This window comes from Urocampus carinirostris, chromosome 4 (genome assembly GCF_059441175.1).
Source record: "Urocampus carinirostris isolate Australia breed hairy pipefish chromosome 4, RoL_Ucar_1.0, whole genome shotgun sequence".
Classification (NCBI taxonomy): Eukaryota; Metazoa; Chordata; class Actinopteri; order Syngnathiformes; family Syngnathidae; genus Urocampus; species Urocampus carinirostris.
Genome location: NC_142352.1, coordinates 24428252 through 24444836, shown reverse-complemented (window position 1 = coordinate 24444836; position 16585 = coordinate 24428252). Strand labels below are relative to the sequence as shown.

The following is a 16585-nucleotide window of genomic DNA, read 5'->3' as shown; positions in this document are numbered from 1 at the left end:
TAAGATGTGATTTCAAGGTTCTCTTATTATTAGACAAAATCATACATGGACTTTCCCCCTCATATCTTTCAAATCTGATATCCCCCTATATTCCGGCCCGAAGCCTTCGTTCTGAGAGCGCCGGTCTTCTGGTGATCCCAAGAGCCAAGAAGTGTTCTGCTGGTTCAAGAGCGTTCTCCATCCGGGCACCGGTGTTGTGGAATGCTCTTCCCCCTGAGATCCGATCTCACTTCTACTCTATAGCATATGAATAACCTAAACTGCTCATGTGTAATAACCTGTCAAGCCCTTTGAGACTCTTTGTGATTAAGGGCAATACAAATAAAAATGACTTGACTTGAAATGACTATTGTTTAATATTTCGTGCATTCATTCAATATGGTTGGTATAAAGTGTAAAAAAGAGGGGAGCCGTTTCTTTCGAAATGAAAGTGGAATAAGAAAGCTTGTTGCGGTTGAGAAAATGGTCGGATCGCTTTTTTTTTCGTCCACTCTCTAACATGGAGGAGGACCTCTTGAAGCCCATCTTCCAAAAGTAAGTTAAACTTAACTTTATTTATCTTTATAGAGCATATTATTTCATGACATGTTTATTTTTTAGTACAAACTAATACAGGTTACTTATACAAGCCTTTTGTAGAGTAGCATGGGCGCACTCACGTGAGAACGTGATTCTCGAGGAAGCAGCGAACACAACGTTTGTCTGTTGCGGTTGTGGGCGTCCAGGTCCACGAAGATCACCGACCAGGAGCAACCCTAAACGCCACACAGACATGCACGCCTGTTTAAAAAGCAGCACACATCAAGTGCAGTGTGGGAGTCATGCCCACATTCCAAAAACATCCTATGCACTTGAACGCATCACTGTAGTTTCTTTTCCACGAATGATTCTGTGTGGGGGGAAACGTGCACATATTTGCTTCCTCCACCTGCTGAGCACTTCCTAATGCAAGCACAAATGCATAATGGATGATTATTGCCTACGCGCTCGATTTTCATCCGACCTCTGGACAAAAAGTGTTGGATGGAGAGGGCTTTTAGTCAAATCGGCTAAGTATGCAAAGTGCACAGGATTGTAGGTCGTTGCTGTGAAAAAGGGGGAAATCATGGTTTTTTATTAGAAATTGCTGCGAAGCAAAATGAAACTGTGGAATGAAAATTCAATATACATAGATTATTTACAACTATGTACTGTATTCATTTTGTTGAATGAAAAAACTCATTAGAGTAAGAAATAATGTTAAGCCTGCATTATTAAAAAAAACAAAAACAAAAACAAAAAAAACTTTAGTTATTAGGCCACCACACTACAATAGGTAGTAGTAAAAATAACTAATGTTTCATGACAATAAATGATGTAATTGTAACTTCTATTTGTGACTTTTTTTTCATCATTTTAATTATTTCGCATACCAGACATGAACAATTCAAAGTAATAATCATATACTTTTAAATGTTGTCCTTTTAAGTTGTTTTTCTTCTTCTTTTTGTTTTTTCTCTCCATTTTCTTTTCCTGCTTTTTCCCTACTTTTTCCTCTTTTTTTCCCTCGTAAAAAAATTCTAATCTAATAAGATGCATCATTCCAGTAGATCAAATAACTTTATGTAAATAACATAAATTAAAAATAACATTTCACATACAGTACAATAAATATGTTTAGAATAATATTAATTATTTTCAATTTTTGTAACTTTTTTCTCTTTTACTTTTCTCTTTTTTTCTTTTTTCTTTCTTCTTTTCTCACTCTTAGTCCTTTAATCTAGGAGGAAAAAACATAATATTCATAATAAAATCTAATTCTAGATTAATCTATTCAGAAGATAAAATGATTTATTGTAAAGAAGAACAAATAAGAGTATTTTACAAGTAAACTCTTTTAACACGTACCTTTTTTCAGTAATTCTTTTTTTTTCTTTTGTTCTGTTTTTCCTCTATTTTATTTATCCTTTTGCAATTTTCCATTTAGAAAAAAAAAATCACAAGATTCCTCATGATAATAGAATTTTACACTAATCAATTCAGGAGATCAACTGATTCATTGTAAATAGGAAAAATAAGAGTATTTCACATCAAGTACAATCTTGTATTAATAATAATACTAATAATGCTAAAAATACTAATGATACTACAACACCATTACTACTAATACTTCTAATGATAATAGTAATAATAATAAAAACAATGATAACTATGATGATGATAATAATAGTAATATTAATAACAACACATACAATAATGATAATATGAGCTTTATTGTCGTATTATAATTGGTTATTTTTAAATGGCCACAACGTAACAGAACATATTTATTGATTATGTATAGATTTTTTGCTACTTAAACATTATTAAAATACAAATAAAATACATTTCAAATATTTAGTTATAATTGACCTGATCTACATATGACCTAGTGACCAATTGATCAGTAAATTACACGTCATCATTACAAGAAAAAAAGGAATTATTTCATTTCTTAATAAAACTAAATGATGACGTTCACAGGTAAGAAGAGGAAGCATTTCACACTCCCACATCAGGTACATTTTTATCATCACAGAAGAAAACTGATAAGACACACCAGTGTATGCATGACGATAGCAAGTCGAATGGGAAATCAGTATTGCTATAAAAGAGAAGCTATTAAATGATTGTTTTTTCCTGTGTTATAAATATAGGTATATGTTACATTAGCTTGTGTGTGCATGACTCAATAGGGTAAAACATTAAAAACTGCACAATGTAAACTATGAATAACTCCATTCAATCCCTTGAGGCAAAATGTGAAATGTGACATCTATAATTATATTATAGGTGTGAAGATCACAGACGTGCTACAATAGCTGTGACAAGACGATAAATATGGAATACCTGGTTTCCGAACAGATTGAATCCATTGATGGCCTCCAAAGCAGCCTTGGCCAGGCCCACGGAGCTGTACAGAAGATTCAAGGTTAATTGTATGTTAGCTTTCCATATCATTATTCGTTGCGCTTGACAACGTAGATTAAAAATTACAAACCATCTCAATGACACTTTTGGGTCTTTTTTAACACTTGTATGTTGTATATTTTTTTCTAATTACACTCTTCATGCTTGAATTTCTAGATTATAACACAGGGAAACATTTGTTTCAACTCTATAATCAGTTCTATTGTGGTTATGCTTGAAATAGTTTCCATGATATGAAGATAAGTCCATACTTCTATATGCTAACGAAAATAAGGCTAAAGAAAAAGTAGCGCGGTAGGTTTGCCCAAATTGTAAATTCAGGAAGAAGAATAAATGTGCTAGCCATGTACAAAATTATCGTCTTTGCCCGGAGTACAAATAAATAACCTTTCTTTGTATATTTACTATTGCGAGTACATGGATTCCAAGGCGATTTGTCCATTCCATCCATTATCAGCGCCGCTTATCCTCAGTAGGGTTGCGGGGATGTTGGAGCCCATCCCAGCTATCTTCAGGCAGTGGGCAGGGAACACCCTGAACTGGTTGCCAGCCAATTGCAGGGCACACAGAGACAGACAACTCACTCGCTTATTCAATTTGAACCGGCCAATTAAACTGACATGCATGTTTTTGGAATGCGGGAGGAAACCGGAGTGCCCGGAGTAAACTAGTAAAAGCACGAGGAGAAGATGCAAACTCCACACAGGAAGGTTTGATCCCAAAACCTCAGAAACTGCGCCGCGGATGTGCTAACCACTCAGCCGCCGTGCTGCATAAGTGATTTGTATGTTTTCTAAATTGGACAAATGATTACCGTATTTATAACGGGGACCCCTAGTTTTTTCATAAACATTTGTATTAAATTGTGTTTGACGTTTTTCTCAGCTCAAACTTATATAAAACTGTATATAAAAAGCGTGACAAAATAATACCTAATGCTGTTTTGTATGTTGCCTATGCAACTGGTTGTCCAGTGGTTAGGATTTGGCACTCCAATGGATTCCTGTTGCATCTAATGTTTTGCGATTGTGGTCAACTGAATAATCGTTGCACAAATACAGTACAGTAAAAACGGTTGCTATTTCCAGGATATATTTTGAGCTTTTTTCAAAAAAGAACAACAGCCACTAGAGGGCATTCTAGAATCCGCAGTGGCATGCTAACCCAGACGTTTTATCAATAAAGAAACCAAGAAATAATCAAAAATGTGAGCATTCTCTACAAATTTTCTGCAATATAAAACAACAGACGCAGTGATTTTCTAGTTTTCCCACGGACCTTGAATGCAACTCGGTGCTGCCGTTGTTATATTTGCTCCCTCGCTCCCACATGCCGTAGTCAGGCACTCTGTAGGCTCTCTCAACGCAGAAGACCAGGTTCTGAATGAAAGAAACCTGCACGAGAACCGAATAAATCAAGGTTTTATTAAACTCATACTAATATCACACACGTTTATAGACATTACTGAGACCATATGGAGTAATCTCTTGCCGTCTTGCAGTTCACTTATAATGGTTTTGATACTTTGCTGAGTTTCGTCGTGCATTGTGTTCTACATCCTGATTGGCTAAACTGTTGCCCCACCCCTTTTCTGCCTGTGTCTGCCTGCACGTCAATGACATTGCGCTCTGAATTGCACATGTAAGTAAAACAGCTTGACGGAGCAACATTGAGTATGCACAAATCTCTTTACACTTCAGGTTTCTCTAAACGCCATTGTGTCCAAAAAACAGTCAGGACCGACAAAAGCCTGCTGGGTCAGAAAGGCGAGAGGCTTTCTATCACCAACAAAGTTGAATTTTTTTACCCGCTTAACTTGCTCTACCGCCATAAGTGGTTCTTTAGCGCTCCATAGGGGCTCCCTGGCGCTTTTTAAAACATTTGAATTATATGATTTCTGCAAAATGGAAACAGGACTCATGCTTAGTGTTTTTCAATAGATATAGATAAATACAGGAAGTCTGCGTTTTTCCGTATAACGCGTTTATAAGGCATTTAATTTTTTGCATTTCGAGAAATGTTTTTTTTATTTCTTGGTCCAATATGGCTTCGGCTGTTGACCAGGAAGTAAATGCAGATTTACAAAAAGTCTCCCTAATGCTGACAAAGTATAATGTGAAGTAAAGTAGATTTTCCTCAATTAACATAGTAAATATACAGTATGGATGTTAATTATAAAAAAAGAAAAAAATAATGTATGAAGTACAGTCCTTTTATTTGTTAAACAAATACTTGAGCATATAAATTGGGTTTGTCGTTTGGTTTCAATGTATAATGGAGTATTTATAAATATATAATAAAATAAAGGTTTCTACTTCACTGGTTTTGAGGATCGTGGGAAGAGATTATTCTAATTCAAAATGAAGTCAAAATAAAAAAGTGCCCCTAGGTAGACCTCATGTGTGGCCCCTTCTAAAGGTTTCTTCATTTCCTCAAGCTGAGGTTTTTGAGTTTTTCCTTGCCCTCATGTAGGTTTTGGATCGAGGATGGTATGATTTTATTCTGTAGTCTGTACAGGCCTCTGAGACTTCTTGAGATTAAGGACATCACAAATAAACATGACTTGACTTTTCTAACCAGAAGTATGATAAAAATTGCATACAAACCATATTTTACTAACATTGTTTTAATACTTTTGCAACATACTCGTAAATCGATATAAAAGCTTTCCAAAAGCTTACATGGAGTAAAGGCACAATCCAAAAAAATAAGGTTTACATCAATCACGGACAACGAAACAAAAAAACAAAATGTGACTTGAAGACTGAATCATTTCAAGGTGTGAGAGTGCATGTGTGTGTTTGTACTTGAATGATTGGAGATGTAATCTAAAATGACAACGCTGCAGGGAGAAGCAGAAAGCACGATTGGGAGTGAGTGAAAGTGTTTGTCTTAAATTGCCCTTCAATAAATAATACATAATACAACTGTAACTTAACTGAAACCGTAGAGGACTTCAAGTCCGTTTAGTTGATTTTCATGAATGAGGTTGTTGTTAAAATGAATCAATCGTACTGAGAAAACGGGACCATCAGGCGCATATGACTATAAGCCTTACCCTTTTCTTTGTGTAGAGGAAAAACATAAGCCGAGCAAGACCATAAGCCACAGGTGCCAACATTATAGAAAGGGATATTTACCAAAAAAGTTAGTCCACAGAAAGAGTATTCAAGGCATTTCTCTCCACACTTCGCCTGTAACATGGCTGTGACCCGGCAGCAACATGGCAGTAATATGACACTAACCGTGCACTAAAATCTACTTTGGTAAAAAGGCCAGATTGACGTTTGCTTGAGCAGTCACAGCACCTTCTGTAGTCGACGGGCATGTTTTTGGTCAACTATAAATGTTTTTCGAGACAGATGTGGATTGCCGAGAATTTCTTTGCTCCAATTTCACTACCAAATTGATATTCCTGGATTTCTGCAAGCATTAGCAGGTACATTCCTACTTTAAATTCTATCTATCTACTATCTACCCTGGTCATATCCCTCGAGAGGGGTGACCGACAGCAAGACAAACACAAACAAAAAACAAATAAAATAAAAACGGAAAAAGTAGCAAAAAAAAAAATCACACACAAAATGTTTTGGACCATGGCCAACCCAAATAACCAAACACCTAAACAAGTCAAGCACCTCGGCACCCAAGTCGGCCATGCCTCCGCCCCTCCAGATGAGATGGGACACAAGAAAGCGGCCACGTCACTCGGGTCAGGGCGACAGAACACACTCTTGTGTTCGACAGCAGGGCCAACAGCTTTAACTGGTTTACCCCGCCCGCATCATACGGGTGCTCTGCCCATCCCTTAGAACGCGTCCAAACATCCCACTATCCTTTCACAACACCTCTCCACTTTCACCAACAAGAGCTCGAGCTTCCATTATATTTAGACCTCTTTCCTGCAGTGCACTCATAACACTATCCATCCATGTCAATCGCGGCCTTCCTCTTGGTCTTCTTCCATTGACTTCTGCTCTGTAGATCCTCTTCAACATTCGCCCCTCATCCATCCTCCCCATGTGTCCAAACCAACCGAGTACTCTCTTATCCACACGCTTGCTCAGTTCTACTACTACTCCAGTTCTGTCTCACACAATTTTATTTCTCAATCTATATAATCTTGTCACTCCTACATTCCTAACATACTCCTCAAGCACCTCATCTCAAAAACATTTAATTTCCTTCTCAAATATGCGTTAAGGCTCCAAGTTTCTGCACCATACAACACAGTCATGCCCTGCGTTTGGCTGGCAACCAGTTCAGGGTGTCCCCTGCCCACTGCCCGATGATTGCTGGGATGGGCTCCAGCACCCCCGCGACCCTACTGAGGATAAGCGGTGCAGCTAATGAGATGAGACAACACAGTTGGCACAATCACACTTTTATAAAGTCCCCTCTTAACATCCATACTCATCACTCTCCTCAGAGAACCCAAAACTTTGCTTCCTTGATTCACTCTGTGCAATACCTCACTCTCTAATCCACCAACTGCAGCCACATCACAACCAAAGTACCTAAAGCTTTCAACTTCCTCCAGCACCTGTCCATGCAACCTTATTTCTAACGCCATGCCCACTAAATCACGTGAACACATCACGTGAATCACCTTACTCTTCCCAACATTCACAAATAACTTACGCCTATCACACACTCTTCCAAACTCCATTACCAACCTTCTCAATGTTTCATCAGAATCAGCCACAAGCATTGTGTCATCTGCAAACAACAACTGACTTACCTGCCACACTGTCTCACTGTTGTCCATCAACTCTACATCTCCTCCAAATACTCTTGCATTCACCTCTCTCACAACACCATCCATGTACACATTAAACAGCCATTGTGTTATCACACACCCCTGTCTCACACCAGTCAACACAGGGAACCACTCACTTGTCTCACTCCCTACTCTTACACATGCTCTGCTGTTAACATAAAAACTCTTCATTGCTTCCAACAACTTTCCACCCACTCCCATACATTACCATCACCTGCCACAACGCCTCACTATCAACTATGACATACGCCTTTTGCAAGTCCATGAAAGCCAAATAAACAACCTTACCTTTTGCAAAATATTTCTTGCTCACCTGTCGTACTGCAAAAACCCGATCCACACATCCTCTTCCTTTCCTAAAACCACTCTGCTCCTCCATCACTACCTCATCCATTCACCTCTCTTTAAAGTACTATTACTATTTACCACCAACTAACAAGAACTGAACTGGTTGCTTTGCTGCAGTAAATCATTATCATTACTTTCTCCATCCTTCTTCCTCAGTAGATAATGATGACAGTCGGACATAATCACACTTTATCAGTGACTTATTTAATTATCCTGTGGCTAATTAAAGTTGCTTAACTTTTAATGTTTGTATTGGGTTATTTATGTGTATTCTGGATATTTATTTTGTGAATTTGTATTTTCTTCCAATTATAGGATTAATAGATACTCCAAACAAAGTCATTGACAATGACAATAGAAAGTCTGAATCTGAACTGGTTTATAAATATAATATCCTTTTTAGTTTCTTGCTACTGTGGCTATTTGGACTTTCTACAAAGTAGTAATAATAATAATAATAAGTAGTAGCAGAAAAAACTGAAAACTCGTGCCAACACTACCTCATACGAATATAATGGTACTCATGTCTATGTTCTTGCACATGTCGACTGCACTACGTTTACTGCTCACCTTGCACAATGTCTGACCATTTCCTTTTTCTGCACTATGATGTCTATGTTTGCACCAATGCATATGCTGACTATTTTTTTTGCACTATGATGACTTTGCACCAAATGCAATATTGCACAACCCTTACGATACCAACGGTATCACGATAACACTGTATGTAACATCCCACATGCCGACATTTCTTGTGTAAATACCATGTAAATTATAACTATAGCCTTATCCCCCTTGTTTTATAACCTTATCTTCTCTGTTCCTTTATCTTCTTGGCTCATACCTCACTGTGAATGTGTAAAACTGGAGTGTCATGCCCAATTTCGTTGTCACAATATGTTAACCCATTTTGTAACAATGACAATAAAGGTATATTTTATTCTATTCTATTCTATTCTAATAACAACCTACTTAACCCATATAATGTCCGCATCATTCTTAAGGCCGCATGATTCAAGACCGTTGAAAAAAACAGCGCTGTATAGTCCGGATTTAGCTGTAGGTAGTAAACAATCCATGTAATATAGTTACGAATATGCTCATCAATGTTTTTTATTAAATTGAAATGTTTATTACATAGGGCAGCACGGCGGATAAGTGGTTAGCGCGCCAGCGGCACAGTTCTGAGGTCATGGATCAAACATTCCTGTGCGGAGTTTGCATGTTCTCCCCGTGCTTGCATGAGTTTCCTCCAGGCACTCCGGTTTCCTCCCACATTCCAAAAACATGCGTTTTGGGTTAATTGGCCGGTCCAAATTGTCCCTAGGTGTGAATGAGCGAGTGAGTTGACTGTCTCTGTTTGCCCTGCGACTGGCTGGCAACCAGTCCAGGGTGTCCTTGGCTCACTGCCCGAAGATAGCAGGTATGGGCTCTAGCACCCCCGTGGCCCTACTAAGAATAGGCGGTGCAGATAATGGATGGATGTTTATTAGATCTTCATGATTCATGAAGACAACAGGTTTTGTAAATATAGCCACACATATTTTATTTATTTTACTAACTTTTTATTGTTAATTAGTATTATGCAAGCTGTTGATGTACATTTAGTACAGGTATTTACACTACATAACTTGTAGTTGCTACTAGAAATAATTCTGCAAGAACCATGTGCACTCAACAGAAAGCACAACCAACTTTACACTTTGAACACTGACTAGGTTACCTAATGCACCAACGAATCAACTCCCAGTTTGCAAGCTTTGTAGGGCCCTCTACTGACTATGACGGACCGGCATGAAATTTAGTCCAGCATAATATCATGCACACAATTTCCACAGGGAGTAGGATCAAGTTGCAGTAATGAAAATGTGACATGATCATGCCTGACATGTTGTTGTACCGTATGTATTGTATGCGGTTCTGGAATGATGATGTAAACATATCGCATGACTTTGAGATGACGTTCATGTCAAGTATGCATTGAGGAAAAGGAGTATGCAAGTGGGAAACATGACTGACAGTTCTGAAGTGTCTAGAGATATATTGTACAAATACAAGAAAAAACGTGTAACATACATGCATGCACACACATATACATTGTATATTATATATATATATATATATATATATATATATATATATATATATATGTATATATACATACACACACATATGTAAATATATATACATACACACACATATGTAAATATATTACAGTATACATTATTACAGTCAGTCGCAGGGCATACAGAGACAGACAACTCACTCGCTCATTCACACCAAAGGACAATTTTGACGGGCCAATTAACCTGAAAGCATGTTTTTGGAATGTGGGAGGAAACCAGAGGAAAGCCACGCAAGCACGGGGAGAACATGCAAACTCCACACAGGAGGGTTTGATCTCATGACCTCATGTGCTAACCACTGCTCCGCTGTCCTGCCCATATATGTCCAACAAGCTAAATTAATACGTACAACAAACAATTGTACTAATTTTGAATATAGCAAATTTGCATTATTGTATTATTTATTCCCCCAAAAAAACATTATAATTTATTTGGCAGATAATCATGCTAATTTAAATATTTTTTCACAAATTATTATTTACAGTAAAATATTTAGTAAAATACATTATCATCTCATCTCATTAGCCGTACCGCTTATCCTCAGTAGGGTCGCGGGGGGGCTGGAGCCCATCCCAGCCATCTCCGGACAGTGGGCAGGGGACAACCTGAACTGGTCGCCAGCCAATCGCAGGACACACAGGGACAGACAACTCATTCGCTCATTCACACCTAGGGACAATTTGGACCGGCCAATCCACGTGAAATGCATGTTTTTGGAACGTGGGAGGAAACCGGAGTGCCCGGAGGAAACCCACGCAAGCACGGGGAGAACATACAAACTCCGCACAGGAAGTCTGGAGCTGGATTTGAACCCACGACAGGTTCACATGACATGAACTGTGCCGCACAAGCGCTAACCACTGCGCCGCCGTGCTGCTACATTATCATTTTTTAACAAATAATTATGCTCAAACAGTACTATTTTTATTCATTTATGATTTGTCAAGTCAAGTCAGATTTACTTATATAGCCCTTAATCACAAAAATGTCTCAAAGGACTGCACAGGATTACAATCACACCTTCACCTGATCTCAACCAACATGTGGGAAAGGAAAAACTCAAAACCTCAGCGTGAAGAAAAAAAGAAACATTGAGAAGGGGCCTCACAAGTGGTAATCCCCCCTCCAGGATGACCAGGGTGGAATAGATTTAGCATTACAGTACACAAACATAGTAAACACTAGGTAACATGTTGAAATTTGTCCGGAAAGTGTGTATTTGTATAAATAATTAATTATTTGAATCATGCAAATTAAAATAAATCATTGTACCGGTACATGTATTAATTGCTTATTTATTTAATAAGAAAACCCTGTAATTCAACTAATACATGACTACAATTATCTGACTAATAGAAAATGAGATCTCAATTTAAAAATATGATTGTTTTACTTATTTCAATAATGATTTCTAGCAAGACTTTTTTACTGTGTCAATTTGTTGAATTTGTTGTGACATTCAGCACTGTTCATGGACACAAGTCTGAATTGTTTGAAAAAGGTTTTTTTTACGCATAATGCCCTTCCTGATTTTTATTTTTTAAATGCCTGTTTAGAATTGTCACGGGTTTGAAAATAGCATCACGAATCCCGTATCATTAAAATCAAAAGTTAACACTCGGTCATGACAGGAATAAAGATTCAGCTGTCACGTCGACTCTTGTCTTTTTATCTTACTCTTAGCGCATTTTAAAGCTCCTATATAAAGCGCGGGCTCATTAAGTCTGCGCGTGTGCTGCCAAATGTAAATAAGTGTCACATCAGTGGCAAGGCTTTGGCTTGTTTTCATGCCCAAAGTCGTTTGGAACGTCGCCTCTCTGCTGCATGCCAAGTGCGAGCGCCGTGACCGCAGCAAAAACACAATTACTGGAGAAACAACAACTCCCGTCTTGTGGAGGTATTCAACTATGTTGTAAACCAAAACAGCAGCAGCAAGTAATGCTTACATTAGAACAAGCAGTAAATGTTATTACAATGATACTTTGGTACTTGAACATAATCCGTTTGAGATCGTTCTTTGAACACTGAATTGTTCGAGTAGGGGAGGCCGGGTCCTGTTGTATCACGTTTTGCTCCCCCCCCCATTTTATGATCTTTTGAGGTAGTCTTCTCAGAATTTTATAGATTGTACCTTAATCTTTCTTTTACAAGTAGACATATATGGTAAAGTGAGCTCCAAAAGTCTGTGACAGTCTCTCAAACAGAGAGACACTGTGTATCCAGTACCATCCTTTCATCCATCCATTATCTGCACTGCTTATTCTCAGTAGGGTCTCAGGGGTGCTAGAGCCCATCCCAGATATCTTCGGGCAGTGGGCAGGGGACACCCTGAACTGCCAGTCGCAGGGCACATGGAGACAGACAACTCACTCGCTCAATCACACCTAGGGACAATTTGGACCGGACAATTAACCTGACATGCGTTTTTGGAATGTAGGAGGAAACCGGAGTGCCCGAGGAAAACCAACACAGGCACAGGGATAACATGCAAACTCCGTAAAGGAAAGCTGATAGCAGGCCATGAACCCATGACCTCAGGACAGTGCCGCGGACGAGCTATCACTTATGAATGAATGAAAACTTTATTTTGAACATTAAAATAAAAACAGGACAAAAACAATGAGTCAACAACAAAATAATGTTACATAACATGTTCGAAAAGGGGTAGTCAGAAGCAGATGCTTATTTTCCCTACCCCTTTATCTTCCCTATTAAATACATTTTACAAATCCTCTTTCATGGATATACTTATTACATAGGTCAGATATCAATAATTATAATAATTACAATAATCACATATTTTATACACTAATCTTCGTAATACCCATCCCTCAACGTCATAATGCCACTAGTTACCAAATATCACTGCGGCACCAATGATAATAACAACACTAAAAATAAATCTAATATTTATAATAACAGTTATGATATAATAATAGCAACAATAACAACAAGTTAACCATAGTTTTAAACGCAGTACTTCCAATCTCACTCATATCCCATTTTCTTCATCCCTGTATTTCGCCAGTAATGCTTTTTTTGTATTTAAATTTGAACACATGAATACCGGCGTGCCTTGCATTTGTCCATAGAGACTATAGAGACGTACCTATCAGCCATTATCAAGCAAACATTTCCTCCATGTGGTGGCTGGCTAGCATGAAGAAAAACACATAGGATTGAAGCCAAGTATGCGGACATTACAGTGATGTGCCAGGAGTGTGTCCATTTTTAGCATTTTCGGCATGAGAAAGAAAAAGGTTGAAATCTCACCTGAATATGTATTTTTTGACCAGAAAAATGAAAATGTCACTTAGAGCCTTCAAAGGTCTTGAGTGAGGTCAAAATGCAAAGGGAGTATCCTATATCAGTGACATCAATAAATATCTCTTTCAATTGGTCAAACTTTGACTGTTATAACCGTCACCTTGTTCCACCTGTACCTGGTCCACCTAACTGAAAAACAACAGTAATGGTATTCATGTTCCTATGCATTACAAATGTGTTCCTGAAATGCCATAACTACGCAAAATATTAATTAAACGTGAACCTAAACAACTTCAAATGTGAAAAACATAAAGGTTAATTGGAGATAATATAAAACAAACCTTTTTATTGTGACTTTGAGTAGCACAGTACAGCATTCTCCTTTTTTGAATCATTTTCTTCTTTGACTCGGTGGTTATTCTCACTGTTTTTCCCTTTGCCTTATCACTTACTTTCTTGGGACCCATTATTACAGCCAAAAAGAAACAAAATGCCCGACTGAAATCTCTTATTACTTCGCACTTCAGTCTTTGTGGCCTCAGTACATCACGGGTGGAAAAATATTCTGCGATCTATCATTTCCAATCGCATATAGCTGCATGTATAACGGGCCTGGCGGCACATTTTTGTACATTATTCCGCCTGAAACGAACTGCACACATGCAATCCATTATCCTCAATCTCATATACCTGCAAGTGAAAACCAGCAGAAGCCACTTTTGTCGGAAGGTGTACCATTCTGGACCGCCTATAACAAAATGCACAGTAGTGGCCGCAATCCATTATGCCCAATCGACTATTGTTGCTGCGAGCAAATAGCCAACGCACTGCTTTTTTTCTTTTCTTTTTTTCTTTTCGATCGGACTGATAGAGTGCCATCTAAAATAAACTTCACTGTTTTGGTGGTGATCCATTATCCCCAATTGATTATTACTGAGAGTGGGGGCTGTGAGAGCACATTTGTGTCATGCATGGCAGCTTTTCCCCCTGTTCTTTACACTTGAAATTCACAGAACCTTCGTGCCCGTGGTCCATTATCTCTGGTTGTGAGTGAGGGCCGACAGAGCACATATTCAAAGTATGGGGGGCTACCGCGGGGCAATAGACAACGGATTACAATAAATTACTTTAAATTCTCAACAAATGTTGTCAGACTGACAATCTATCTGCATATGAGGCTACCTTTATTGGGTAATATTGGCTAAAATGGACGATGATCTCACTCAGCCAGGTTTTTGTCTGTGCTTGGGCGTTCAAGTTGCGCCTTTCGTCAAATAGTGCAGCAAAACGTATTAGAATTTTGGGGTCAAACTCTGATTTGTTTGCCTAGAGAGTCATATGAGTACCGACGTATCATTGTATCTTAGCTTGAAAAAATATTTGTTTTCTAACCAAAACAGCAGCACCAAAGAAACACTTGGAGAGTGAAAAGAGTGACTATAAATATGTTAGTAAATAAAAAATAGTAGACTCAATAAAATTGTCCAAATCGAATATAATAACGTTAAATCTTAGCCACTCAGCTACTTGAAAAAAAATCACTATCAAAGGATTACAATGCTGACAAAAACAGCAGCACTGAAGCAGGAAGACAAACTACGGCGGTTACGTACCTCATCCGTGTTATAAATGATCTGCAGGCCGGAACAGATCATTTCCACCAGGTAGAGCAGGAATAGGGAAACCGCATCAATCTGAAATTGGGACAAATGGGCAGCCATTTTTGTCATATTTGTCATATTTTTGTGAAATTTCAAGCAGAATTTTCACATTGGTGCACTTTTTTTGTGGCATTTGTGATGCCTTTAATATCTAAACAATGTTTTCCATAAACACAGAAGCAATTTGCTTTCAAAATAACATTTTATTGCAAGAACACTGAACTTATTCATGAACGACGCATGAACTTTGCAAGAACTTTTCAGCGCCCAACGTTTCTGGTGACATGATCACCCGATTTTGGTCACTTGGGGGCTGCCGACACACTCTCAATCACTAGATAGAGGAAGCAAAGTCACACAATGAAGCTCCTCGATGTGTGGACAAAGATCTGACCAAAGCCCTTTCTGCCATTTAATTGTGATTTATCATACTGATACCATTCCCAGAGGCTTGAAACTAATGGATCAGCAGCACAAAGCCTTTGGAAAGACAAAAAAAAAGAAAAAAAAAAGAAAACAACAACATTTTGGCACTCAGGGACAGCACTGAATGAGTTAACCCCTCAACGTTCCAGTAAAATTCACGAAAAAATCCCCAACCAAGACATACCCAAAGTTAATCAAATGTTGTTCTTGAACCGTTTGGAGAATTGGGTTGGTTTTGGTCTCATTTAATTGGAAACACTTTTGTTTTGTCCAAAACTGATATAAACACTGCAAGTGCAACTAATATTGAGTAATTTGAATTGGAGCACAAGTTTATTTCCGGCTCTGATTTGAATACACTTGTTTTTATCAATAAATGCCATTAAAGGCTAAAAGGGGCTGTGTACCATGAAAAAAGCCTGCTATTGGCCAAGAGTTGTGTCAATCAAAAGGACAGAAGCTAACGGCCATATTGAGAATACATTTACGAGTCTGCTTGATTGTAAAAGGATATTATGTGGCAAGACTAACAGATTACAACAAGGAACGTCTAACGAAGCGGAAATGCTTCAAGGCGGATGTTTTTTAATCAGTCGGCATTACTGTGTGTTCTGGAGTAAATATTTGACACAGTTGGACTCACTGGATGGTCCTGAAAATAACGACTCCGCGTATGCGTAAATTCAATTCATTTGATGACTGTACGGGGACGTAATTGGTGAGCTAGGCCGGCTTTATAGTTTTTCGGGTATCTGGTTTCGTACTGGCCATGATGTTTCTGTGTTGAGTAGATTTTGAAATTCAATCCCAAGAGTTTAATGTTCGAACTGATGACATTGTACAGAAAGCGAGCCGTCGGAAAGATAAGGGCTTAAACTTCTTCAAGGACACTCAGGTGCTATTTTTTCAAATTCCGTATTTTTCTTAGCGCCCTTAAACAGCGCATCTGTGGCTTTTGTTTTGCTCGGTGTATATAATAGCTAAATAAACATAGTTTTCTACTTTGCGAATTTTGACTATCGTGGGCC

At 38.2% G+C, this 16585-nt stretch overlaps 1 protein-coding gene across 3 annotated transcripts in view; it reads right to left on the bottom strand.

The window, feature by feature from the left end:
• The window catches only part of phkb (phosphorylase kinase, beta), a 117948-nt gene that overhangs the window by 75564 nt on the left and 25799 nt on the right, over positions 1 to 16585 (bottom strand). For all 3 annotated transcript variants that reach the window (XM_088333953.1, XM_088333952.1, XM_088333951.1), the window contains 4 exons: positions 15084 to 15164; positions 4228 to 4343; positions 2869 to 2932; positions 660 to 755 (listed from right to left, as the gene is read on the bottom strand). In XM_088333953.1, coding sequence (XP_088190079.1) covers positions 660 to 755; positions 2869 to 2932; positions 4228 to 4343; positions 15084 to 15164 — 357 coding nt within the window. The remainder of the gene's footprint in view (positions 1 to 659; positions 756 to 2868; positions 2933 to 4227; positions 4344 to 15083; positions 15165 to 16585) is intronic.